General features: G+C 31.6%; 2 protein-coding genes across 5 annotated transcripts; one reads left to right on the top strand and one right to left on the bottom strand.

The window, feature by feature from the left end:
• Positions 1-1,170: 1,170 nt before the first annotated feature.
• On the bottom strand, positions 1,171-16,595 carry LOC109799515 (S-adenosyl-L-methionine-dependent methyltransferases superfamily protein). Of its 2 annotated transcripts, none has more exons than XM_020360089.3 (15): positions 15,985-16,595; positions 15,230-15,296; positions 13,920-14,101; positions 12,480-12,728; positions 11,682-11,765; positions 11,533-11,580; positions 11,364-11,428; positions 10,979-11,027; positions 8,127-8,361; positions 7,090-7,217; positions 5,383-5,463; positions 5,188-5,262; positions 4,541-4,731; positions 4,249-4,399; positions 1,171-1,745 (listed from the first exon to the last, which is right to left on the bottom strand). In XM_020360089.3, the coding sequence occupies exons 1-15, from the start codon at positions 16,468-16,470 to the stop codon at positions 1,548-1,550; spliced, it is 2,289 nt and encodes a 762-aa protein (XP_020215678.2). In that variant the 5' UTR covers positions 16,471-16,595; the 3' UTR covers positions 1,171-1,547. The 2 variants fall into 2 exon arrangements, with proteins under 2 accessions (XP_020215678.2, XP_020215677.2); XM_020360088.3 differs by having other exon boundaries at positions 8,103-8,361; positions 15,985-16,594.
• A 4,685-nt stretch (positions 16,596-21,280) lies between these two features.
• Positions 21,281-27,222, top strand: RGTB1 (RAB geranylgeranyl transferase beta subunit 1). 3 transcript variants are annotated; one of them, XM_020360315.3, is made up of 10 exons: positions 21,282-21,440; positions 22,267-22,332; positions 22,479-22,629; positions 22,725-22,841; positions 23,185-23,251; positions 23,340-23,488; positions 25,751-25,884; positions 25,963-26,061; positions 26,191-26,266; positions 26,865-27,222. In XM_020360315.3, exons 2-10 carry the CDS (start codon positions 22,279-22,281, stop codon positions 26,957-26,959), a joined length of 942 nt encoding a protein of 313 aa, XP_020215904.1. In that variant the 5' UTR covers positions 21,282-21,440; positions 22,267-22,278; the 3' UTR covers positions 26,960-27,222. The 3 variants fall into 3 exon arrangements, with proteins under 3 accessions (XP_082924895.1, XP_020215904.1, XP_020215905.1); XM_020360316.3 differs by having other exon boundaries at positions 21,286-21,440; positions 22,279-22,332; XM_083068769.1 differs by lacking the exons at positions 26,191-26,266; positions 26,865-27,222 and having other exon boundaries at positions 21,281-21,440; positions 25,953-26,008.
• The last annotated feature ends 350 nt before the right edge of the window (positions 27,223-27,572 follow it).

Below are 27,572 nucleotides of genomic sequence, written 5' to 3'. Positions count from 1 at the left end.
ATGCAAAGCTTTATTTAAAAATATAATTTAATAAACCTTGCCTTTTAGTCTCTAATTAAAAACGTTCATTGAGGTTAATAAATAGTCATTCCATTCAATAAATAGTCAACCCATTAATTTTCTATAAATAGTGAACCCATAATCAACTTTCTAATTTCTGAAGATGAATAGTAATATATTATAAACTTTATTTTTTTTAATTTTTATAAAAATACATGGAGTAAAAGAGAATAAAAATAGTAAAGATTAAAAGCCAAGGTTTACGATACTATATAAATTCAAAGGGTAATTAACCTCAATAAATAGTTTATATAGTTTCATAAATCTTATATCTTATTCTCTTTTAGTCTATGTTGTATTTTTATAAATTTAAAGTAAGTTTTATACAATTATGAGGCTAAAATAAAATATTTTTAATTATAAGATTTAAAAGATAAAGTTCATAAAATTATAAGAACAAAAAAGTCAATTTAACTTTTAACCAAATATTTCATCCGGTCATTTTATATAAGAAATAAATATATGTTCTTTTTTATCTTAATTATGAGAAACATAAACTTTAAAATGTATTAATTGTTAATTAGTTTTAATAATCTATTAATAGGACACTTATCACTCATGCTAGTGGATACATTTAATGATTTAAGCCATCTTCAACTTGACGGAAAAGCTAGAAATAAAGGAAGTCTTTTATGCTGTAGTTTTCCTGGATAAATTTCTTTATCAATGTCATAAAAGAGGAGTCAGTTCTTTTGAGTATCATTCCTGTGAACGTACACTCCAGGTGGATATTAAAACGCTTTAGCTAAACTACTGCACGGGTCAGTGTGCAGCGCCTAATATCTATCATTTACGGCTAGGACTACACTATTTAAACTATTAAGTCCAAAAGGAATTTTAGGGAAAAAAAAAGTATAGATGCTTTTCGATTGTTGTCAGAAAACAATTTACCATAAAAACCAAATAAATGACCTAAACATTCATCTCCTGCAGTTGCAAAAAATTATAATTTCTGGCATACACAAGGGACCTTCCTAGTTCCTACAAGATCTTCCTACAATCCTCTTATTTACTAAATAAAAAATTTAAATGCATCTCATATTTCCAATGTATTAAATGCATTCACTATTTTATTTAATACTTTATAAAATATTAAAAGGATCAGTAAGGTATAGAAAGAAATAGCATTACCCTTCCAAGAATTCTAAAAAGTATTTCCAGGAAAACTTTTTAAAGGCTAGCGCCAAACAAATCTAACGATAAACATTTCCTAGAGAACACTATTGACACAGCACGTTATTCCAGGGAATGTTATCATAAACCCTCAAAAATTGAAACACCCATACGAAATAAAGGGTGAAAGCACTACAATATTATCACAAGTTTTATACATCACTCAACCAGTACTGATTGATTGGTACTAGACAATCCAATCCGCAGATCAATGACAAATATTGGCTGAAATCACTTCTGCGTTTGAGAAAGCAAGCATTCAAACAGATGAAGAGTGTCATGCTCGTAACGATAGCTAGGAAGGAGAGCTAGTTTCACTTCAAACGTCTGATTTTTTTAGTCGCATTGATAATGTTTTGACCTATCTCCGGATGTTTAAACTTTAACAATTTATCGAGTTTAAGAGAAGCTTCAGAGAAACAGTTATCCTCAATACAGGACTCCGATTTGAGGGCAAAATGAACCTCATTGACGTCCTCATCAAGCTGGAGGCAGAAAAGGTGGCTGAAGACCTATGTTAAGAAAACAGGGAAAAAAAATTAATATTAAAGAATAATCAAACTCTAAATACGGTAAACACCAGGCTTTCAGTTGACAAGACATGGTGTAAAAAATCTTTCCACAATCAACAAATCAATTTTGATGCTAAATTTATATATTCAATAGCATGGGGTCAACAAACTAAAAAATGTTTCTTCCTAGTAAACAAATGAAATATCATACTATAAAGAATAGGTTAACATTTTTGTTATAACTTAATACAGAAACAGTTTACCCTATTATCATTTTTACACAATTATATGTTAATTAAGCATTTCAGTTTTGCCCTAGTGTGCCGATTGTGTATGAGGGGGTTTTCCTAGCAACATGCCAGTCATATATGGGAGGTTTTATTTTATATATCTTAGTTAAACCCTCAAAATTTAAGAGTTCTTTTCTCAGTTGCTGTGAAAGTTCACGGGTAAGGGGAGTGAATTCTGCCAAAGTGTGCTGATTGTGTATTGCTGGGGTTTTCCCAGTAATAAGGTTTGCCATCACTTTGTCATTAATTGAGAGAACAGCTTCCAAAAAAAATGTTCTGCTCTCTAGATTTGCTTTGGGATGGAAATGTTTTTATGGCGTCTCTGGACTTTCATTTTTATACAAACGGCCACTCTATGCACACATACTCCCCATAAGAGCTCCTTATGTAGTTTCACTCAACCAGGGACACTTTCGGCAATTATAGGATGGTTTTGCTTCTCATATAAAAAATAAAAGGACAAATATAGGATGATTTTGATATACACTTTCGGCAATTATAGGATGATTATAGGAGCTCTTATAAGTTTACGACCTATGTTGATATACATTCATACATAGGTCGTAAACTTATAAACTTATAATTAAAAAAAATTAATTGTATAAAAAAATATTTTAAATATTAATAATTTATTTTTATTTTATAAATTTATTTATTTATTTATATTTTTAATAATATATATTATTATATTCATAAATAAATACGTTGACCTATCAGGCCTAACAGGTCTTTCTATAATCCAAGTTTAACCTTTTTATATAAATAAAATAGACTTTTTAAAAAGCTTAAATTTGACATTTTTATTAAATAGACTAGATTAGACTTTAAAGAAATCAGGTCACATGCCCCTATTTAAGACTTGACTTATTTCCATCCCTTAATTAAAGGTTAACGTGAGTTACCAATGTGAGATTTCAATTCTCATTGAAAAACAAAACCAAAAGAACCTGACAACAAAAGAGTGGGGAAAAATAGTGTCAAAATGAGTTCAACCCAATGGGTTGACCCAGAAACCCGCCCAAATAGATAGGGTTGAGTTGTATTTTTCAACCCTCCAATTCACATAACCCAACCCGCATAACCCACCAACCCAATTGGTTAAATAATGGGCTGGATTGTGTTAGCCCATCAGATTGACCCATTGAATTGAGTTATACTTTTCTTTGACTTTTACCTATTGACATTGACTTATGATTTATTATTTATGGTTCATTTGCTTATTAAAACTTATTTGTGAATGTATTGTATACATATTCTATTGTTGTTGATGGACCTTTATTTGTGGTTGTATTGTGGAACTATTTTATCATTGACAGACTAATTTATTATTGTTGATGGACTTACTAAAGACATGCTCCATTGAACATTTGATTCATTACTTCTTTGATAACATTTTTTTTTCTTTTTTTAATATTTGATCATATTTAAAGAAAATTTAAGTTGAATAAAATAAAAATATTTTTTTTTATATTGACGGATCAACCCAACTAGGCATGGCAACGGGGCGGGACGGGGCGGGGGCGGGTTTTACATTTCCCGCCCCCGCCCCCACAAATTTAAATCGTCCCCACCCCCGCCCCCGATACTCCCTGGGGGTAAAATCTGGGTACCCATCCCCACCCTCAGCGGGGTTCGGGTTTCCCCGCCCCACCCCCGCCCCCGCCCCCCGCCCCCGCCCCCCGCTCCTATTTTCTTTTTTTCTTTTTTTCTTTTAAATAAATATGAACAAATTTAAAAAAAATAAAAGAAAAGTAAAATAATATAAATTTTTACATATAAATATTTCTAATTTTGGTTTATATACATATAAAAATAATTTTTTAATTATATTATTAAGCGGCCCGTCCCCGCCTCCGATTTTATCAATCGGGAAAAACCCAAACTCGAACCCGAACCTAATAAACACGGGTTTTCTCTGTCCAAATCGAGACGGGTTCGGATGGGTACCCACGGGGGCAGGTTAGATTGCCATGCCTAAACCCAACCCAACTTGCAACTCACCACGAATTAGATTGGGTTGAGGTTTACAACCTAATAAGAAAACGAGTTCAACCCAACCCAACTCATTTTTAGTGGGTTGAGAGCAGTTCAATTTTGGTTAGCCCTTTTGACATCAATAGAGAAGCTGTTGAACACATTTGTAATAAATCTCTAATCAAACAAATTAAAAATAGAAGTCCCAACTGAAAATTATTGCAATCATTTGTTTTTACCTTTTTCATTCTCGAGAGAGACAGATCCTTAATGGCTTGGGACCGTGACACCAAATTGACAACAAAAAGACCTTCCTCTGAAAGTTTATCCTTTACAGTCTCAAGAAAAGACTCTTCCAAAAAATCCGGAGCAGGGCATGCCAATCCTGAGCTGTAGAAAATATGTAATGGATAAGTAGGATTCTTTAAATCATAGAAAATATTATTTTTATTCCTTTAATTGCCTAATACCATTTTTTATTGGTCATTCTTTAATGCTTAATGTAATAACCAAGTGCAAAACTCAATTCACCTTGGATCTGAAGAGTCAACATCAACAATAACTATATCAACTTTTGTTGCTTCTACATCAGCATGAGACACAGTTGAACTCGCATTTACAGGAGACTTGGTATGGCTAGGATCATTAATTTTTCCATGAATCTGAGTTACTCCAGAACTGCCAATCTCTTGGACAAACTGAATCCCATCAGCAATATGCACCTGGATTTCCAAAAGTAACAAGATTCAGTAGCCAATGTTGCGACCTCCCCAGCACAAGATTAATTTCACAAATTCTTAATTATAGTGGTCTTAGTATTCTAGACACATCCCCCTCCCCAACAAAAAAAAAAAAAAAAATCCCGAAGTCACTTTATCTGCAGTTGCTATATTTTCATCATCATCCATACATTCATATTTTAAACTGGTGTTTAAAACTGAAAAAAATCATGAAATTAGAATAACTACTTGAAAGAGTCAACATTCTATGATTCAAGTAGAGATAGATAACCATTCTTTAAAAATATTTACTGCTTCACATGGATATTTCCTTTGATGCTTAGCAATCTAGCTTTACTCCTTTGATTGATCCTAATTTAGATTTCAAGTTCCACAACACCTCAAGAGAAAGACGTGAATGTATAACTCGGGAAAGACATGAAGGTATAAGTTGTCTACCTTCAAGCGTTTATCCTCAACAAAACTGAAGTGGTCCCTTGCAACATCAACAATGACAGGGTCTAACTCCACGGTCTGTAAATATAAATTATTATCAAACCATGTTATATTAGTCATTCTGCAGAATAAATCATTAAGGACTGGATCTGAACTCTAATTTCCCCTCCCAATACAACAGGAATAAAAATATATTACCTCAATTTCCAAAAAGGGTATACATCCATGAAGAAACATGGGAAGTAAACCAGCTCCGAGACCTATAATTACTGCTTTTACCTGATATATGCCACTTGAATGTATCAGCAATAATGAACGAAAGAATGTTTTAGAGCATATAAAGAATGTGAAACAAGTTAATTTGCATGTATTTACAATCTCCTATAATTGGAAACTACTGCAGTTAATATACCTATGAAATACTATATTCATGCATCACATTATAATTTATCATGCGATATACGAATCTTTACCCCAACAAAGACACAAATACCCTAAAGTTGATATTCTATCCAACAGTGAAACTGCCCAATCAGCATCAGGATAGTCAACAACTTTATCCATATTGTACCTTCTCATTTATTTATGATAAGCACCAAGACATTGATCTTGGCTTCCAGTTGGCCATTCTTTTCTAGTTGTTCCAACACTAATACCCACAAATCAATGCAGACCATGAGTTCATGACCACAACCTACTGATGCATCTATCAACCAAGTTATTCAACCGGTCATTCCTGTTGCTCCCAACACAGTTTCCAGCCCTCCTTGTAACTCATCTCCTAATTCCATCGGACTCTCATACTTTGCTCCCTGAAATGGAAATGTCCATATCATTACATGAAGGTATCAGGTCTACTCAACATATCATTTTTTTTTCTCCTTCCTATTATGTGGTGACATGGTGTTCCCTTAAGCTTCTATAACTATTACTATACAGAAAACCAAGTGTAATCTTCAATGACAACATGCTATTGTTGATGAAATGGCTGCTTTATATAGCGGTACTTGGGAACTCATCCCTGTACCTCTGGTAAAATGATTATTACTTATCAATGGGTTTATAATGTTAAGATTGGGCCCAGTGGACAGCCTAAAAGCCCATCTCGTGACAAATGATATACACATGTATTCAACCTTAACTATTGAGATGCCTTTTCTCTTGTAGCTAAAAGTCTAAAACTGCTTATGGTTGTCACTTCCTTGACATGGCTATTATTCATCAAAGGCCACTGCATTTGTTAGACAAACAAATGCCTTATTACACAGTAAATTACAGGTTAATATGCAACTACCACTAGATTTTACTGATGTCACTCTAGATATGGCTATATAGAATTAGGAGAGGACTTGAGGTAAAACTGAGTGAAATCTGCCTAGAAAGGTAAGTATTTATACTAAAAATAGTATTAAATGCATGAGAGGATTGGCAGATGTATCATGAGTAATAACTATTACTATTATATACACAAACTAACACATTATATGCATGCTACCAACATTTAATTTTATCAAGATCGAATCATATAACTGAGCATGTCAATCTCTGTTATGTCTGACAAAGACTATAACCTCAGAGAAACCCATGAGCAGACCACCAAGGGGAAGCTAAGATAACATCACAGAAAACTGATCACTCAAATAGGCAATTTAATAGGAGAATATTAAATCATTTCAATCATATGTTCACTAAATTTATCATCCAAAGTAAGCATCTTTCAAGTTTCAATTATCTACTAGATTGAAGCCCAGTGCCTATTGGAGTATATTCTTACTCTGTGCATAAAGTGCTTAGAGTTTTACTCTAGGAAAAATTCTTTAAAAATTGAAAACAAAATAGAAGATTATAAAAGAAAAAGGGTTCTTGGCTAAAATATTTCCCCAAGTAAAATTTGGAAATACTTGCCATTTTCCCACTTGATGCCACATTTTCCATGTAAGAAGATATTAATGTGAATCCTGAAATAATCCCTGTATGATAAGAACTAGCTAAATAGCCATGATAGACTGTCAGTGTCAAATGACTGCTTGCTCCTGCAAATCAGGAAAAAATATCACAATGGCAAGAGAGTTATAAACAGCAAACAAATATTGAAAACTAAAAAAGGAATTGTTTGGAATTAGTAAAATTCCTTCTCTAATACTCTGCTTTTAAGCCAGTTCGATGGAAATTCAACAAAAGCTAAAGAGCATACCATTTTCATCCAAAATTATTTTTCAACATTAGAAACGCTTCAACAAATTGGCAAATGATGAACACAAATTGACATTATTTTATTAAACAAATAGAAAATCATGCAGTTTCCCTGGGAAAATTGTGATTTTAACAACATTGTTTGCGACCATCATGTGAGAAATGTCTAACTGAACCCTAAAATTAATTGCAATGTTTTGACAAACACATCTATTGACAGTTTAATATATAATTTCCAATTAAAAAGCCTTCAAAGCCCTCTCATTGGATACACATTGTTATGAAAGAGATATCCAATTCAGTACTAAAAGGTTAGCCCAATCATCAGGGTAAAATGAAGCATAGCAAAGAAGTATGCACAACTATATTGCCAACACAAACACTGTCCACAACTTTTATAGAAGAAAAAAATTAGCAAAATGAAGGGAAGAAAGCGCCATTACATATAAAATCAATTTCCCATACCAAGCACACATTCCAATGTAAAATCTATGGCTAAGAATAATTTGTGACACAACAATCACATTCAAGTATTCAACGGTTCAAAATCAATTCTACCAAAATCCAAAACAAATAGACACTTAATTATATACAACAAATATATTAACAAAATCACAGGATTTGACAATAATGTTGAAGCAACAGTGCAACACTTGCAGAGTTGCATAAGCAATGAACATGAACAGTGATTTTAAATACACCAGAAGCAAGAGGAAAATAATTACCAACATTGTGTGTCTGAGAACCACCTTTTCTAGATTTAGAAGATGCATTGTTTTTCTTCCTCCCTGTCTCACTGACCAATTTAGTAGGTAACTGTTCATCTTTCAGCAGAGCTTCAGACTGCACCAAATTTGCAGCTCTCTCGAATACAAGGCGTCGAAACACCAACTCTCTAGAAGGAAAAATACAACTGACTTCACTGTCAACATTTTCATAAATTACATCTTCAACAATAATTGATCCAGTTAATGAAGATGTGACCTGCAGGACACACATAATCATAAATGATTTAATGAGAATATGGGGATCATTTAAATCAAGCAGGTCATCACAAGGATGAGCATCCATGTAAAAAGTGGGAATCACAAAAGCAAAAGACCAGTGGATAAATTCTTTTTTCTTTCTTATTAATAAAAGTGACATTTCAAAAAGAAACTAATAGAATAAAGGGGTAAAATCACTCTTAGATTAATTAAGAAGGTGGATAAAAAGAAGAAAAAAAAATATAAGTTAAGAACATGAGCCCTGTAGAGCCCCAACTCCCTCTAATGACCAATGGAACCAACGGCTGAACACCATAAAAAGAAGCTAAGAAACTAAGAATCATGTCTCTTGAGGGATATTAGAGCTAATCTTTGTACGTACATACTGGCAAAACGGATAGAAAACAAAGACTTGCTATGTAGGGAAAATACGAACAGTAAAAGAGACGATAAAGCAACAGGTGCAACAAAAGTTTGAGGACAGAAATCAGAGCATCATAAGTAAAATAAGCAATAGCATTTTTTATAAGGAACATTTTTCACAAGGAAAGCAGCAGTCTAAAAAACAAAAAATTAGAGACTGACACAAGGAAATTTAAGCCAAGCTAAAAACAATGAAGCACTAGCAACCTCCAAAAGTGAGAAACTTGAAAATAAAGTCAAAAGAGGCTGGAATTAGCTAAGATGCAAGGAGAATAGATTAAACTGAACTATATAGATTAATTAAATAAAGCAAATGACACAATACACACACAAGGTAAATAAAAAACTGACAACTATTGAGGGATATATATATATATATATATAATAATTTTTTAAATTAATTTTATTTTTTTATGAAATATATATATATATAGTTATATACATATTTAAATAAAAATATGTTACATAATCAAATATTTGAATCTAATCGAGCTAAAGAGCTGGTTGTGAACTTGAATCGCATTGAGTTGGACCTTAAATAGAGGATACATATCAAACTCAAGTTGAGCTACAAGACGAACAAATTCTATTCTAGCCCAGCCGGGTTGGGTTCAACTTAACCCAACTCATTTCAACCCCTAGATTTATACAACATAAAGCACTAAAATGAATATCACCAGATTAAAAGCACTAACTTTAGAAATAACTCATTCAACTCAGCAATCAAAAAACCAGAGAAAGAGAATGCAGTGACAGAGTGTGAGAGACAAGCAATCTAATGTGAGTCATTCATGTAGTGTAAAACATCAGGCATGCAGTATGCCACCATGTCACTCATTTCATTTTTTGCATATAAAGTAGGTAAGTGTTGATTTTAGAGGGAGAGAAATAGAAATAGAGAGAAGGGGATAGGATGGAATAGCTTGAATGAAATTTCATTCTTATGCAGTACATCCTTTGTGCAGAACATCCATATATATAAACTAAGTGGACACTCTTTCCTAGGCCAAGAATAAATGGATGCTATTTCCTAGATACTAATTTCTATGAACATTAAACGCATTTTACAGTGATAAGTGAATACAAGAACTACATGGATATTTTAACAATAAAATAACCAAATTCAAAGGAACAAAAGGAACAAAAGGAAGAAAGAAAGAACAATAAAGCCACCTAACCAATTATCAAGCCTCTAAACAATCACTTAAACCAACCACTAAATCCCAAAAGTGCATCAGGCTTTACCTCCTAAAGGGAAATTAAATACATAAGGAGCCATAACAACAAGACAGCAAACCCAGCCAGCCTAGCACCACAATCCATAAGAAGATGTGTCTACCTAAATCTCCTCCATTCTAGATAAAACTATTTTTTATAATCATGATATTAATACAAAGTATTTATCAACTCGGTCAATGACTAATCTCCATGGAGAACGTCGATGACCACCTTTTGGGGGATAACTTCTGCCAACCACGTTTTTTTCATCCACAAGACTCAAATCCAAAACCTTGTTTAAGGGGACCAATTCTACCACCCAGACTAACAATTTATTAGCAAAACTGATTTTGGATAAAACTGGGTATTTGGTGCCTATTCAGTGAAAAGCATATAGCCATTTACATTGGGTGTCATATATGTTGAACGATTGGGCAACTTTGCTCCATCCAATTTTTTTTCCTTCTTGGTTGTTTTCTATTTTATTCTTTTTTCTAGAAGGATTCTTTATCCTCCCCTCTGTAATCTTTTCTCTTTGCACCTTACCAATTTTTTTTAGCAAAAGAAAAACAGATTTGAATGTAAAATAAATAGTAAAAAAACAATTCCCTAGAAACCAAGAAAAATAGAAGGTAATAGAACATGTTTGAGGCTAATTGCATACATATGCAAAATCAGATTCATAAACAGCACCCTTTTCTCACATGCAATATATTAAAAGTACAATCATTAACTGCTACTTTTTTTTTTGAACAGCAGGAATTTATTAATCTGGCACAAGGGGTACCATAAACCCATTTACAACAGGAGAAGACATAGAAAACATAAATTGAACACGTAAATTTGTTTGTCATCACCATAAATTGAACACGTAAACTGCTACTTACGAATCACAGTCTTCATAGACAGAGAGAGAGTTCACTAGATCAAAATAACAACAAAAAAGAAATGGCATTATGTATATTGTTACTAACCTTCTGAATGGTGTTTCGTTCCTTGATCCCCTCACTTGCCATCATGAAACTGCAGACATGCATTCAAGAATTTGTGAGAAAAAACTGTAATTCATTTGGTGTTTATGGTGTGTTTGGTTCAGCTTATTTACAAGAAATAATATCTTGTCTGCCAACTTCTAGAGAGAAATTTAGACAAAAATAAATTCTACCACAGAAATAATAACATGCTATAAGTATGACAAGTGACAATATAAAATATGGTTTACAGTATAGTAGTCATTGTTATACATATTAGAACATGTTAGAATATTTTGGCATCAATAGAAAAACAGGGGAAAAAATGAACATTTATGTTATCGTTGCTCAAAATAAATGAAAAATGCAACCGGTACAAGATACAGACGGTATTTGAGCTCCAATCTCATTTTCTGCAGGTGCCAACATTTTAACCAATGGAGACAAATCCTTCTGAAAAGGGATAACAAACACAAGTCGGTAAAAAGCAGCACAGTAACCAGTTATAATGGCATGTCCATCAAGGCTGAAGCATAAATTAAAGAGGATATTTCTACCTGAATCTCCTCCATGCTGGTATCAGAATGGCTGGCATCTAAGAAAACCTAAAGTCACAGATTTGCTTCGAAGCTTCAATTACAAAAGTAATATGACATACTCAAAAACACCAACAAAATGTAATTTTATGAAGTTAATAGCAAAGTACCATTATGAGACGAGCTGCTTTGGAGCTTCTGACCACCATCCACTGTCCTTCTTCAGAATAGAAAAGCCATTCACGTGTGCGAATCTGAGATTTAATATTCAGTCATGAAATTCAAACAGAACAACTGCATAATGTGAAGCACTAGGTGTAAATTGCAGATAGATCTAAAAAAGAAAGTCCGGCATTCTGTGGAATCATCTCTGCAAATGCATATTGATGCACATCATAATCCAAAAAATTAAAAAATATAAATAAATTTAGATGAAAAAAAAACTCCTATCTGCCAGGTAACAAACAAGTATTCCTATCTCTAATAAACAATTAATCTGATCCTATAGATGCATCATGGCATAGCACAACACTACAAGTCTACAACTGAATCAATATTCAAGAATAAAACAATTACACTTTGATCATTTTGAGTATGAACAAGGTTGAGCCACTAAGAATAGAAATATATACATATATATATATATATATATATATATATATATATATATTTATAAATACAGAAAATTTGAAAATAAAAAGTATACTTGTCCATTACTGTTCCTAGTTTCAAAAGTCATTGTCAGCAGCAGATTCTAGTTAAAAGCAGATTGGCAATGGTTCTTTATCTACTGATAATAACTACTCCCCATTTAGTCATTTGTTAAAAAAACTATGCAAGAATCTCAAGAGAAGGATCACAATTCATTCTGAAAATCAATAGATTATATAATTTTCTTTTCTCAATATGAATTTAGAAGGAATGCATGAACAAAAATCTAAAAGGGATGGATATCTTCAAAAACACACCTTAGGCACAAGGAAAACCCCACAGTGATACGTAAATGGGTCAGCCTGTTCCTCAGCATCAAGAATTACAGCTCTATAAGAAAAAGCAGAGTAACCTTGTCCACCCAAAGTTAGCTGCAATCGCCGACCTTGAGAAAGCTTTGGCAGCTCCTCTTGCAGATCATCCACAGAATATAATATATCAGAACCACTGGAGTATTTTTCACGAATTTGATTCTCATTTTGAAGAGCTTCATGGAGTCCAGAAACCTTGCACAGATGGGAAAAAATAACCAGAAGATAATAAAAGATAACTAAGAAATAGAATATCTGCAAAACATCTTAGAAAACCTTTAGAGTATTTTTAAAATATCATCACATATTATAGAATTAAGACAAAATTATACTTTTGGTCTTTTATCTTATTTTTAAGATTCATTTTAGTCCTTTATCTTTTAAAATATTCATTTTGGTTCTTTAACTCTTAAATTTGGATCGATTTATTCCTTTTGAAACAATGGTTGTTTCCAATTTTGGCACAAAATTTTGAATGAATTTTTCACTGATTCAAAACTTGAAATTTATCTCATTATATTCACTTATATTAAAACTATTGACTATAATTGAAGTTCAAACCAGAAAATGTCATAAACATGTTGTAAACCGCATAAGAATAAGTCCAAAACACAACAAAAAATTTAAAAAATTCTAATTTCACATTATTTTCTAATTGCTCGTGGAATATATTTTTCACACAATTTTTACTATATTTATAGCCTTTTTTTGAATTTGAACGTCAATTGAATTCCATTGTTTTTATATAGGTGATTCTAATGTTACAAATTTCAGGTCTTGAATCAGTAAAAAAAAAATTGTTTCAAAATTGTTTTACAAATTTGAAAATGATTATTGTTTTAAAAGGACAAAATTGATCCAAATATATTAGATAAAGGACCAAAATGAACATTTTAACAAATAAAAGACCATACTAAATCTAACAAACATAATAATGAACCAAAAGTACAATTTAGCCTAGGATTAATTAGTCGTCTAAGCTCTAACTAAGGAGCAATCCCAGGAGTTGTCCCTAATTTTATTGTGTTTCCTTCCTAACCTATTCCTATTGTGATCAGGGTTAGGAATCTCATTTTATTAGTGATCTGGACTTGTCTTAGCAGTATTATTGAGTACCTGACCTATTTCTCTGTACAAACATGTATTAGTACTTTGTATCTTACACATCAAATTAATTCAATCTAATAACATTCAGAACCTTTTCTCTCTATCTCTCCTTTCCGATATAAACCCAACAACTTTAATCATCTACAACCATAACATTTATCACCCAACAGTATAACATCTATATCACTAAAAAATGTATCATTAATCATCCATAAATCCTTATTTGAAGAAACTCTTATGCCCAGAACTGAACAAAATGTATATAGCCCAGACATTTACCTGTTTTGAATTAGAATGAAGTGAAGAATTATGGAGCAATGAAGTAATTTGATGCACTAAAGTAGACAGCTCCTTCTCCGCAACCACCATAAACGTTTGAAGGCTAGGTTTACCAGAAGACTTCAAAGGTATGGCATCAACACTCATTTTCCACCCAAGTCGGAACTTTGAGAAAAGTATATCTGAAAAGTTTGAATTACTGATATTTATCCTCCAGCCATACCAAACCAAGCACGTCAAAAAATGAAAAAGATAAAATGCAAAAACAGTTCAAGCAAATCATTTCATTTCAATGCAGAGTAACACCCTGTCTAAGTGCACTATAATCAATTCAAATCAAAATTAAGATAACAAAATATAGCTTCTGGATAGAATGTTACATTTTAGCTAGACATACAAGATATAGGAAGGGTTTTGTTTATAAGGGTAACCAACACCAAAAAAAATCTAACTTCATGTTCAAAGGAGTTTAGAAAGTATGTACTACATGAAATCTCCCAAGTATCATTCAGCAAGGATTCTTATGGTTAATACATGAAGGAAAGTTTACAATGTGGGTACTACATAAGAACCTCGTTCCATGCATCTTTCAGTATTACACACAAAGGAAGTGGAAAGAATGAGTTGACTGGTGCTTGTAAGAACAAACTACATGCTAGCACTAAAACCTATCCAAATTCAATTAGGGGATGTTTGATAGAAGGAAAAAAATTTGATACCGTGGAATCATAAATCCTTGAATGATTAAATTTGTTTGATTAGTTATAAATATTTTTGGAAATGTTTATAAATATTACTTGGGAATCGTAGATTTTTACTGTATTAACTAAGCAAAATTTGCTTAAAAAAAACTAAGAAAATTAAGGTAATATAATATTTTTACTAAGAAAATTAAGGTAATATAATATTTTAACCGCAATATAATATTTCTTTTAACTCAGGAATGCTAAATTGCTAGCTCCCCGTGGGAACAATTTGGTGGGAAACTTATACAAAAAACATTCTCGAGAAACTATGCTTCCTAGGAATACTATTTTTTAGATGATAAATCAAACGCGGGAAGCTAACATTCCCAACTTCAGATTCCTGAGAAAATAAAAACATTCTGCATACCAAACGCACCCTTAGTGTGATACACAGCTTCCCAGTTATAATAAATGAATACAAAACTTTAGCATTTGAAACAAGCACTACATAACCAGTCCAAAAAACCTCATCACAACTTGTTAGTGTTTTCAACTATATTCTCTACACATCAAAGGTGTTTCTTTAATTCATTATTCATGGTCAAAAAAATTAAGCAAACTTACTTAGTACATGAGATTCAGCCAAGGTAAGACACACAAACTTGCCCCCAGGCTTCAAAACTCTCTTCACCTGAAAGACGGGAAAAAAGGCTAAGTTGGTAGGAATACAAAAAAATCAATCCACAATATCATATATTATTCAACCCCTGTTCTTATAAAATTGTCTTAGTTGTCCATCAGAACTTTTAGCAGAAGAAAATAAGGAGGTAAAATACATCAAGTTTCTCTCATAAGTTCAAATTAAGTTATGCACCTCAACCTTTATAGAACCTATCTGGTCTAACTTCTCCAAAATTATTTTATGCATTAGTTAAAATAAACTTTCGGAAAAGTTAAGCATAAATTAACTTTTGCTATGGAGAAACTAATTTTAGTATATAGAAGTTAATTTCATTTTACCTTCCTATTTTCTTCTATAGGTTCTTTGGACATGTTTGAGGAAATTTCTCCGGATACAATTCTATGAAAGAAAAATAGAAAGGAAAAATAAAATAAATTTCTCCATTAGCTGAAATTAGCTTATGCATTAACTAATTTATAGAAGCTCTCTCCTATTATTTACTTCAAAATCTCATTTTTAATTTAAGCTAGTTTTAGCTTATGAGCTTATGGAGAAGCTTGTGCTGATTTTCCAAACACGCCTTACATACTAATGTGCATACGTAAACCTCCTTATTCTATTCTCTTTAAAGTGTTTATACAGAGAAGCTGATTCATCGAAACAAGAGCCTACAAAATTTAAGAAACCAGAAAGCTACCTCGGAGAGGTACTGGTTCCCCAATTTGGAGCCGAGCTCGGGCTCCATCAACGCATCCAATCCACCCTTGTCAATAACCGCACTGAAGCTCTCGTCCTCAAACTGCATGGCGGTGATGTCCATGACGCGCCACCGCATGAGAGGACGGTCGCGGACATTGCGGCGGAGCATGTCGGAGATGACGACCTTGGAGAAGTCGACGTTGGTGATGGCGGTGTGGCCGGCGTCGTAGAGGTGTTCGGAGAGGCGGGAGTTTCCGCAGGCGGGGACGAGGAGCGGAAGGGGGAGAGGGTGGGACTGAGAGGAGGAGAGTGTGCGGAGGAGGGAGAGGAGAGGGTCGCGGAGGTTGGGCCATTCCGCGTACCACTCGAAGGAGTCGCTGCGGAGGGTGAAGAACTTGTCCCAATTCTCTTTGCTCGTGAAGTCTCCTAGGGTTTCCAGAATGTCGTCGTTTTGTGAGTGTTTCTTCTTCCCCTTCGAACCCATTTTTCTCTGCTCACTGCTCACTCACTTCACCAACTCCTTCTATGCTGCGCTTCCTTCGCCTGTTCTCATCAAGTCATCACAACTTCATTTTAGGCTAAACTAAACCCTCCTAAACTCCTAATTCTAAATAGCTACTTTTCTTTTATTATTATCCATAACTACTGCCGGATACACAAATTAACTTTTATTGCCTTAAATTTAATATATTGTAATGATTTTTATATATTATTGTAATAAATTAACATATTTTTTTTGAATTGTATATATAAAGTTGTATTCTAACATTATAAAGAGCTAGCCGTAAAAAAATAATATCAAGAATTGTCCTGTTGTGAAAAAGTACATTAAAAATAATAATTTAGTCGTTTATTCAAAATTAAAACATTTAAAAATATATTCTTCTTGTTGTTTTTGGGTGAAAACTTTACACAGTTATTATGTCTTCTTAGGCATTGAATCATGAGATTTTATGGAAATTTCATTTTATTATATAGATAATGTCTTTTGGTACTCAATCATGATTATTAGATGTCCAATATGAATCTTTAATCGAGAAAATGATGAATTATTTTAAGTACAAAAATTAAATTAGTTACAAAAAGTAATTTTTTTGCAAAAACTCCTTGAATAACATATTTTAATTATAAGGTGGGATAATTCACTTGCCTATTAACTTATAGTAGGAAAAGTGTAAAGACTAACTAAAATAATATCGCAGTTAACATATCTTGGTTATAAACTAGAGGTATATAAATATCTAGAAGAATGTGAAAATTAAAAGGAGGTATCTCCTTCGTATAGAATGATAGATATAGATAAATTCTTTCTTGATTGGGAGTTAAAGTTATGATTGTATTTTTAAATCTTTTTTAGTTTCCTATATGATTGGGAGTTAAAATCTTTCTTGTATTTTTCAATAGTTCTCGGTTTGAACCATAACTTTACTTGTTGAACTGAGAATCAATAAAAGTTCACTAAAGAGATTCTACCTTTAGTGTTAAGAGATCTCGTTGAATAAGTATGTTCATCAAAGTAAAGTTTCAATGATCTAAGAGTTGTTGAATTTATGTCATGAGAAATTTTAACTTAAACATAATCCTAAACCATTTTTATAGATCCACGATGATTAGTTAATTTCATTAAAAAAAAACATATCAAATGACATTTCTATATAAACAAAGATTACAATCACATGTCTTGAATAGTTAAAATAAAAAGGTTAGTTTGTTTTTAAAATAAAGGGAGGTTAATATATTAGAAAAGAGTTATATCTCTTTATTAAATAAATAAAAAAAAAGGGAAAAGCTCTTTGCAAAACTTTTACAAAAATTAAGAATGTGTTTGGTAGCAAGAAAAAAAAAACAAAAAGGAATAAAAAAGAAAAAATTAGATTAATAGAAATAAATAAGAAATAAAATAAAATTTTAATTATTTAATTTAATTGAAATATTTTGGAAGGCAAAGGCATTCTTAGTCTGCATGGAATGATATATCCGACGAGGGAAACTGAAATGGGGGTCAGAAAGAAATAAAAGTTTAATAATAAATATTAAATAAAAATTAAATTACAAAATATTATAAATAAGATATAAATAAAAACTATCAAAGAAAAGTACAAAAGAGCTTTCCATTTTTTATGTAAACCTGCAACATATTATATTTATACTATACTATAATATGATATAAATAAAATATAAAATAATTTTATATATGTATACGTTGATTTTTTTCTAAAAGAGGGGGAGGCTAGGGCTCTTGCTTGACCCCTGTAGATCTGTCTGAGAGCAATGGAACTTGTGTAACTCTCATAGACCAAATTTAGGAGAAATATGAAAGAAATAGATAAAAAAGAAAAAAAAATATTATAATCAAATTTTTTATAACAAATTTATTTTTGCATAAGTTCCATGTGCGTGAGTGTTGTATCGGTTACAATTTTTTTAATTGATTTTAGTAGTTAGCCACATTTTTAAAACCACTAGTATTTATTAAAAGATGAAAATATAATAATTATGGTAGCTTGAAAATGCCATGAACATTTTTAAAAAATTATATAAAAAGCAATTCACTTTTTAATAGTTTAAAATTGAAAAAAAAAACTGCAAAATAGGTGGTGGGGTTACCACTTTTTTATTTTTCATGTGACATTTCTCATCCATCATTATTCATTAATCTCATTTTCATTTTTTTTTTAATTATTTTCACTTATTTCTTACTAACTAAACACATCTTGAATGCTGGTGAAAGTTAATGATTTAAACATCACTTTTAATTACTTACTTTGATCGTTATTATAAGACATAATTTAAAAGGAATAGATGTAGTCCTTTTTTATAAAATACTTTACAATTTAGAACATAATTTTCATTTTCATTTTTTTGTCCTTAATAAAAGTTGTGAGAATGTATTTCTCTCACACTTCTTAAACTTTCTAATTGTCACTTGTCATTTTTATTGGTATTGGTAATTTTTTCACCTTTCTCGTGAAAATTTAATAACAAGTAAGGAAGGTAAACAATAATTTTATTTTATAAACTTTATAAAATAAATTAATACAAATACTTATGTTGGTATGTGTAATTCGATTAAAAGTGTCATATAATAAGGATCAAAGAGTAATAAAGAACCTTTATTGACATAGTTACTAAAAAAAACTTCACTCATTTGTATTCAAACAAGCTTGTGTGAATGATATTGCTACTTTTACTCATATTCCTATCATTTAAAACCTATACAAATTGTTGAAATTTGTGATCCAAGTAAAAGAAAACTCCCTTGATACTTGTGTTCAATTCTCATGAATAAAAAACTGAAGAAGAAAGAAATAGTAAGAGAATGTAAATACTTTTAAGACATAATGTTGTTAGAAACATAATTAAAATTTGTGATATCTTAGTTGTGTAACTACATGGAAAGCAAGAAAAATGTTGTTGATCCTCTTACAAAATGATTACCATAAAAATTATCTTAATATGTAAAAGGGGCACTTTCAATAATCGCCAAACAAGTGACATAAGTACCGTTACGTGTTACTTTCAATAAAAAATTTTAGGTTATCTTTTCAAAATATTTATAAGTTGTTATAAAAGAAAGTAAAATAGCGAGAACAAATAAGACAATATGAGATGGATAATTGAATCTCACTTGTGTATTATATTTGAGAAATGACTAACCTATTTATAAATACATGTGGTAATTGAACCATTACACAATAAAGACAATAATACATAACGAAAATATAAATGGTAATGATTGATAATGAATATTGACATCCACTAATTAAGCCACCAATTATTATTCATAACATAAGTAATAAAGTTGCTTGCATGTACACACACATATATGGATATATTGTTAATATACTTACACATTTTTTAAATTGGACTACATTAACACCAAAATTTTAGGACAAAAAATCATCATTCCCTTATGTTTTAATTACTTGCTTGTAAGGGTATTAGAGTAATTTAAGACACATAATATTAAAAAAAATTAAAAAATTCTCTCATCCCTCATTTTGTGTGTTATATTCTCCATAGTCTATTCTTCTTCCCCATTCTCTTGTTCTATTTGTTTAATTTGGATTTTTGGTGCCTAGCTTTATTTTCAGTGTTTCAAACCTCCATTCTCCATTTTCTGTATCACAAGTTACATATTGCAATCTCTTTTCATTTTGTTAATTATCTAAGGAGAAACTATCTTTTCTTTTACATCAAGAAAATTTCCTTCTATTACATTTTTACATATAAATCAATCTAATCCAATCTCATTGTAAAACAATTAGAAAAGTTTATACTAGAAAAACTTTCATTATGGTATCTACGATTCTAACTTTTATAACTCATTTAGTAAAGAAAATAGTAAGTTAACTAAATTAATTTAGATAAGACTATAAATCAACATGAACATTAATCTCATTAGACACAAATACACATTTTATATGATGACATATTACTACTTACAAAAATAATATATATATATATATATATATATATATATATATATATATATATATTCAAACTTAAATTATAAAGTAACATATACTACATGATTATTAAATATTTTACACAAAGCATATTATTTAAATTACTCCAAATGCACATTTTAACATATTTTTTATAAGATTTTTTTATGTCAATTTGTATTGATAATAATTTATTACAGATGTTTTCTTTTCAGCTACATGACCTTCACAAAATTATGAATAAAAGGAATAATATCTTATAAATATCATGCTTTTATGTATGTTTTCGTATTTATGAATTTACTAAATATTTTTCTTTCTTCATATACTACACACAACAAAGAGATAAAACTTTATAGCAATATGAATAATTTCATTTATGAATGTTTATATCTCATGGAGATATATATTTCATATAAAAAAAATTATCAAATATAGAACAATAAATATAAATATATTTTACACATAAATTAATTGTTTATAAAAATGTCAGAAATTTATAAATAAATACTTATACATGAATAAATTTATCCTCACAAAATTGCATAATTTTTTTTAAAAATTCAATGTGCATAAATTTCTAAATTAGAGGTAAATATACATAAAATATTATAATCTAAGAGTAAAAACATACTAGAATAAGATGAATAATTTTCATGAGAAATATTACTAATACCTTTGAATTACAAAATAAAATGTTCTATTAGGGTATAGAACATTTTACATAAAGCTATATTAATATTTAAATCAATACAGTAAATATTGCAGTTCATTTATATATATATGTTTTGGTAGAAAACTGTTTTGACTATAATATTTATATTTTTAAAGTTCAAAACGACGTCGATTTCTAAAAATGAAAAAGAAGAATTTTTGAAGGAGTACACTTGAGGAGACTCATCTCACTCACGCACTGTGCCTTTTGGCTCTGAAACTCTATCAGCGCTCCACAGATCGTTTCGCGCACTCCCCACTTCTACTTTGCACGTGTTGTAACTCTTTGTAGGTTAGTCATTTCATTTTCGCATTTTAACTGATTTGATTATTTCTAAATGCCTAAATTAGTTGCCTGTTGTAACTTTAGGTTTTTAAATGCTCACTTGTAATTGTAGACTGTTAATTGCTTTGTTGTAAACTTCTAATTGTAGGTTGTTAATGGGTATGGTGTGATCTGTAAATATGTTGTAATTGTAAATTTGTTGGTTGATCTAATTTTTTAAGGTATGGTATGAATTTTATAGGCATCAAATATGTATGACATGAATATTTTCAAAAAATTTAATAGAGATCGAGTCATGTGATTGGATTAGTGATTGTGACCATTGATCCACTGACTCAGTGCTCGTACTAAGTTGATGATCAGTCTGACTTTCACATTCTCTGTGCTAAATTTTCTCAAGACATTAGTTAGTTTATTTGAGAGGTGACACCGTTTTTATGATATATTATTGGCACGAATCTGTTTTCCTCCACTTAATCCCTGACTGATTCTAACTGATTCATTTTTTTATCTTCAAGGAGAAGAAACTTTCCCTCGTAAAACATTTATCACTGTTATTTGTTGAAATACCAAATATGGACCACTAATGAAAATTTAACTAGTGGCATGATACTTTTGTTTTTTACGTGTTGTATACTTTTTTGGAACCATAAAGAGATCAATCATTGTATTATGGATGTCTTTGTGCACAAAACATAATTACATAGTAGTTACAAATTTTGTATGTACGTAGCAAACCATCCCCAACCCATATTCTTAAGAAAACTTAAGGTGTTGGGTAGGCATTTTAAACCTTTTGATTCTAATCTTTTTAATTTTGTTGATGGATTAGTTTACTTGCCAGATGGGAGAGCTGGCTACTGAGAAGCATGTTCAATACATATTATCCGTTGAAAAGGTGTGCTTCCCATTTATACATTCTCTCTCAAAAGAAGAGATAGTCTTCAGTGGATGTATCATGGATGACTTGCAAACTCTTCTTTTTTGCTGAAAAGGTTGGATGTCTTCATTTTTCTTTTTACACAATCCTTTTATGGTCTGCAGAGGAAAGATAGCTTTGAATCTGTGGTTATGGAGCACCTAAGAATGAATGGGGCATACTGGGGATTGACTGCTCTATATCTTCTAGGAAAGCTTGATACTGTGGATGTTGATGAGGTTGTTTCATGGTTGATGAGTTGTTTGCATGAGTCAGGTTGTTCAATGTTTTATTTGTTTTACTTTGAGAAATAGAATTATCTTAGACATCTTTCATAGATAATTTCTTATGAGATATGTGTGGTTATGAAGGGGGATTTGGTGGAAATGTTGGACATGACCCACACATCCTGTATACACTAAGTGCTGTTCAGGTGTTGGCTCTCTTTGATAAGCTGGATGTTATTGATGTAGATAAGGTGACAAATTGTATCCTTACATATTGGCTGGCTTTGATGGTCCTGTAATCTGTACTCGCCAACATTTTGTGGTTCATAAGATGGTTTTATTTTATTTTAATTCATTGAAGCTGCTTTTTTCTCTTTGCATTTTTTTAACCAGTATATTTCTGTTTTCATCAGAATATGTAGCTTCAGTTGACTATCATACTTTGATGTTGTGATTAATTGGCTCAAAATGTTTCTTCGAAAGATCAATAAAAAAAATTATGAATTTCAGTACAGTTTGATAGATTAGTTACTAGAATTACAATAGTGAAATTTAATAAACTACAAAGTATACCGGATCTTGTGTTCCTTAATATTTATGTCAGATATTGTCAGCCTGCAAAATGAAGATGGATCCTTTTCAGGGGATGTGTGGGGTGAAGTTGATACACGGTATTTTTTCTTAAGATCCTTTTCGAGTATTGAGCATGTAAGAACCTACTGTATTTTTAACTAAAATCCACTGAATTATTTGTCTTAGGTTCTCATATATTGCCATTTGTTGTCTATCAATATTACATCGCTTGGATAAAATCGATGTGGAGAAGGCTGTGAAGTACATTTTAAGTTGCAAAAATATGGATGGTGGTTTTGGTTGCACTCCTGGTGGGGAATCTCATGCTGGTCAAAGTATGTCATAAATTATTCATTGTCTTTACATAATTATTATTTTCTATACATTACATACTCAATCTGTGTGCTAATATTTTTATTCCCTTCAGAGATTGTGTAGTTTACTTCTTTGCCACATGAAGGGAATCCTTTATGTGGTGAAGGATATAGTTTGAAATTTGAATATGTTGCTAAAAGTTATGGGTACAATAATATCTTTTCTCCTATACAACCCACTAAGAGAGGGCTAAAGATAATATTTTGATCAAGAGAACATTTCTTGTAGTTTACATCTTGAGATTGGGGCACACCGGAAATAAATGTAGTATTTAAAATTGTTATCAATTCATCATCTTATTTTTAGTTAATATTTTATGAATTAATAAGTTAAATATTGTGAAATGTGAGCATCGCACAATCCTTTAACCTTTAAGAGGTTAATAGAAGTACTTAGTTGAAATAGCATATATAGGAGGCCTACTCAGAATTTGGAACTCTATTGTAGCAATGTTGATCCTCTGTAATTGATTTCTTATATGATATTTAACGATAGGGTTTATTTGGGGAATGCTACAAAGTTTATTGAGGATTGTATAAAAAAGAAAAATTGCATAAAAAAAACTAATAATGAATCATTGTAGAAGTGCCTACCAAACTCAAAAGGACAAATAATAATATATGATAGGATCAGCTCACAAAAAGGAATTGTTTGTGTAGACAGCAAAGAATGAGAGGGAAAGAAATAAAACCCATTATATTGGCATATGCAAGTATATTGGGCTTATATTGTTGTATTTATACTAATTTTACAGGTCTATTTTCAAAGGAAGTACAGTTACAAGAAAACTGCAGTACAACTGTTATTATCCAACACTCACCCTAAGCTGGGCATGCATACTATCCAGCAAACCTATTAAATATAATTTAATGAACTTTAGAATATTTAATGGACTTTAGAAGATTTAGTGACAAATGACAATGTCTACTAGCTAATTGTTTTAAATAGCAAAGCAAAGAGTCTTACGCACTCTGCGTATGCGCAGAAAGTATCTTCTTTTTGATGAAATGAAATTCAACCTCTAGCTTATTTGGATTGGAGGTCATATGCACTCTGCGTAGTGCTGTTTGATGCCACATATCAGCTGCATATATCCTGCATCTTCAAATTTTTGTTCTTGAAGTAGTTGTTCTATCCATATGAGTTTGCAAGTTGCAATTGCCATCTGTGATCTACCTTATCACTTGAACTGGATTGATGTTCCTCATTACCTTGTGTTAGGATATCCCACATTGGCTAGAAATTGCCAGTTACTCTTTACAAGACTGGAACAATCCTCTTCCTTTGAGTTATTTTTTGGAGTGGGTTAGGCTCAGTCAATTTCTAATATAGTATCAAAATCTATCCAGTCTTAATGTTAGGCCACCCATAGATGACCTGCAAACTTCATGCTTAGATGTGTCCAGTCTTGGGTGTGAGGGTGTGTTTAGATGTCCCACATTGGCTAGGATTAGGAATATGGGTATAGTACTCCTTATGAGAATTGGAATCCTCCTTTAAACTAGCTTTTGAGGTTGAGTTAGGCCCGGACAGTTCCTAATACCTTGTCTCCTCAAGCCACTATTTAGCGGTGGCAGACTATTAAATATTAAATAAATAGGGCCAAAATACCTTTAAAGAATGATGATTAGACCACCACTAATAACACTGAAGAAAATGCTCTTTGATTGGGATCTCAAGCTGAGACTTGACCATTTGGACTTGAAGGAAACTTAAAGATTAAGTATGTGTTTGAAATACAAAATATCACTAATGAGGAAATCATTGCTACCAGAAAAGAAAATTGTCTGAACTTTAGAAATTGGGCCTACCTTGTTACTGTATTTAAAATAATTGCACATGTCCATTTAGAAAGAGAATGCAGGTGAAGTATACAGGTGTGTAATACATTTCAACTAATAGTATCGCTATGTAACCTAGTCTTTACATTATTCAACAATTTGGTATTTTTCCTGATAGAATTGATGTACTTTCCCTCTGTTCTTTTGTGGCTAAAACTTACTCATGTTTAGATTGAATTTGTGCTATTTTATATCAAGCTTAAGTTGAACTCATTAACTGTATTATGATTGCTGGATCTTTAGTAACAATAATGCATAATAAACCAGTGGATGCTTGGCTTAGTCTTTTTGATTTTTTCTATTCTGAATTTCAAATCAAAGAATGAAATGGGTTGTAGTCTGGAATCATCCTTGTAAATTGTTTGCTTTTCCTCTTGTCAGTTTTCTGTTGTGTGGGGGCCCTTGCTATAACGGGGTCACTAGATCTTGTTGACAAGGACCTACTTGGTTGGTGGCTATGTGAGCGACAGGTTAAATCTGGAGGTCTGAATGGACGTCCTGAGAAACTTCCCGATGTGAGTGAATCTTTTCAAATTTAGATTTACTGCTTTTGAAGATGCTCCATTCTCTTAATATGTTTTAGATCATCTCAGGTCTGCTACTCATGGTGGGTTCTTTCTAGCCTGACCATGATTGATAGGGTACATTGGATCAGTAAGGAGAAGCTTATAAAGTTTATTTTAGACTGCCAGGTTAGTTAGTTGAATGTCTTTTGTGTTTATAAATTTGCACACTCTTTTTTGTTTTATTTTATTTTATTTTGGAGTATTAACTATTTTCATTTTAGTTTTCTGAAATATTATGTATGTTAAAACTGTTAGGACACAGAAAATGGTGGAATTTCAGACAGACCAGATGATGCTGTGGATGTCTTTCATACATTCTTTGGGGTAGCTGGTAGAGTACCTTCATTTTGCCTTTTTTGGTTCCATTTGTTGTGCTAAAATTGTCATCTGGGGTTTCCTTGGTTGACACTACCCCACCTCTCCCTTTTCCGTGCATTATGATTATCTGATTTTTGGGAACTCTAGTGACCGGTGACTTCATTCAGTCACCTGTTTCCAAAGAGAGATGAAAAGCCAATCTTCATGAAACCTTGTGAATTTATGTTGCTAGCTTCATGTTCCGATAAGATTAATTAGTCCAACATGCTTCTATGCTTAATTAGAACTGAATATTTAACATGATTCTATTTTCATTTTAGTTGTTTGGAAGGCTTAAGAGAGCATATCTAATATATGTGAATTATAAGACTTGATGTTGTACTTTTCGTTATTATATAGCTTCCCTGCCTATTCTCCATAGGATTCTGTCTCTCATCCCCCCCTCCTTTAGTGCTGGTCAGATAACATATCATGTTCCAAATTCAATGTCTATAATGAGAAGCTTAGCGAGACATCTCTATTTATCCATTCTTGACAGTGCCTATTGCTTTTATTCACTTGTTTTACGCTATAAACTACGGACGCTGAAGTTTGTGTGTTTTTCCTTGCAGGACTTTCACTTCTTGAATATCCAGGACTGAAACCGATAGATCCGGCTTATGCTTTACCTGTTGATGTTATAAATAGGATTTTCTTTACTAAATAAGGACTTAAGTAGTTAAGTTCGACGATAATTATCCAGTGATTACGAAGTCTTGGGTTTGGACTCACTCTTGGGAGCTGGATCTACCACCCGCAGTCCTGGTCCCCGCTCCAAAACAGTTAATTTCGTTAAAAAAAAGTTCGACATTTTTTAGCATCTTTTAGTTAAATTGCAGTCATAGGACATGTAAAGATTGATCAGTATTGTACTCAACCATCAAATTTACGTTACTAGTTACTAGATAGAAATACAATTTCTTTTGTTAATATGGTTGTGATGCCATTGTCTTGATGACCTTGTTATTTTCTCAAGTTTTTTTTTCTTAAAAGTAAAAAAGAGAATAAACAGAAGAGTTATATTATATGTGTAAACTTGTCTCAAGATTTTTTCTTCTAAAATGAATATTATTTGAAACTAATCCTTATAAACCGTGGACATAAAGGTGACTCCAATACCTTGGCAACAGTCATCTTTGAAATAATAACTGCTAATGTTGTTTTTCCGCTCCTATCTTCGTTTAAAAAAAAGTTTCTAGCTTCCACCCAAGTAAAGTGTTTTCCTACATTCCCTAGTCTCATTTCAATTTTGAAGCTTGTGTTAGTTACACAGAACTGAA

Source organism: Cajanus cajan, chromosome 2 (genome assembly GCF_000230855.2).
Source record: "Cajanus cajan strain Asha chromosome 2, NIPB_CcT2T_4, whole genome shotgun sequence".
In the NCBI taxonomy this organism is placed as follows: domain Eukaryota; kingdom Viridiplantae; phylum Streptophyta; class Magnoliopsida; order Fabales; family Fabaceae; genus Cajanus; species Cajanus cajan.
Note: the sequence above shows the minus strand (reverse complement) of the source record. Positions and strands in the feature narration are given on the sequence as shown.

Excerpts from the sequence above, each read along its gene's own strand:
- RGTB1 (XM_020360315.3), top strand. The coding sequence starts at position 22,279 with ATGGGAGAGCTGGCTACTGAGAAGCATGTTCAATACATATTATCCGTT. Across the intron at positions 22,333-22,478 it reads ACATATTATCCGTTGAAAAG|AGGAAAGATAGCTTTGAATC; the intron begins GTGTGCTTCCCA and ends TATGGTCTGCAG. Across the intron at positions 23,489-25,750 it reads GGAATCTCATGCTGGTCAAA|TTTTCTGTTGTGTGGGGGCC; the intron begins GTATGTCATAAA and ends TCCTCTTGTCAG.
- LOC109799515 (XM_020360088.3), bottom strand. The coding sequence starts at position 16,470 with ATGGGTTCGAAGGGGAAGAAGAAACACTCACAAAACGACGACATTCTG. Across the intron at positions 12,729-13,919 it reads TTCATTCTAATTCAAAACAG|GTTTCTGGACTCCATGAAGC; the intron begins GTAAATGTCTGG and ends CATCTGTGCAAG. Across the intron at positions 11,028-11,363 it reads GAGATTGGAGCTCAAATACC|TTTCATGATGGCAAGTGAGG; the intron begins GTCTGTATCTTG and ends GCATGTCTGCAG.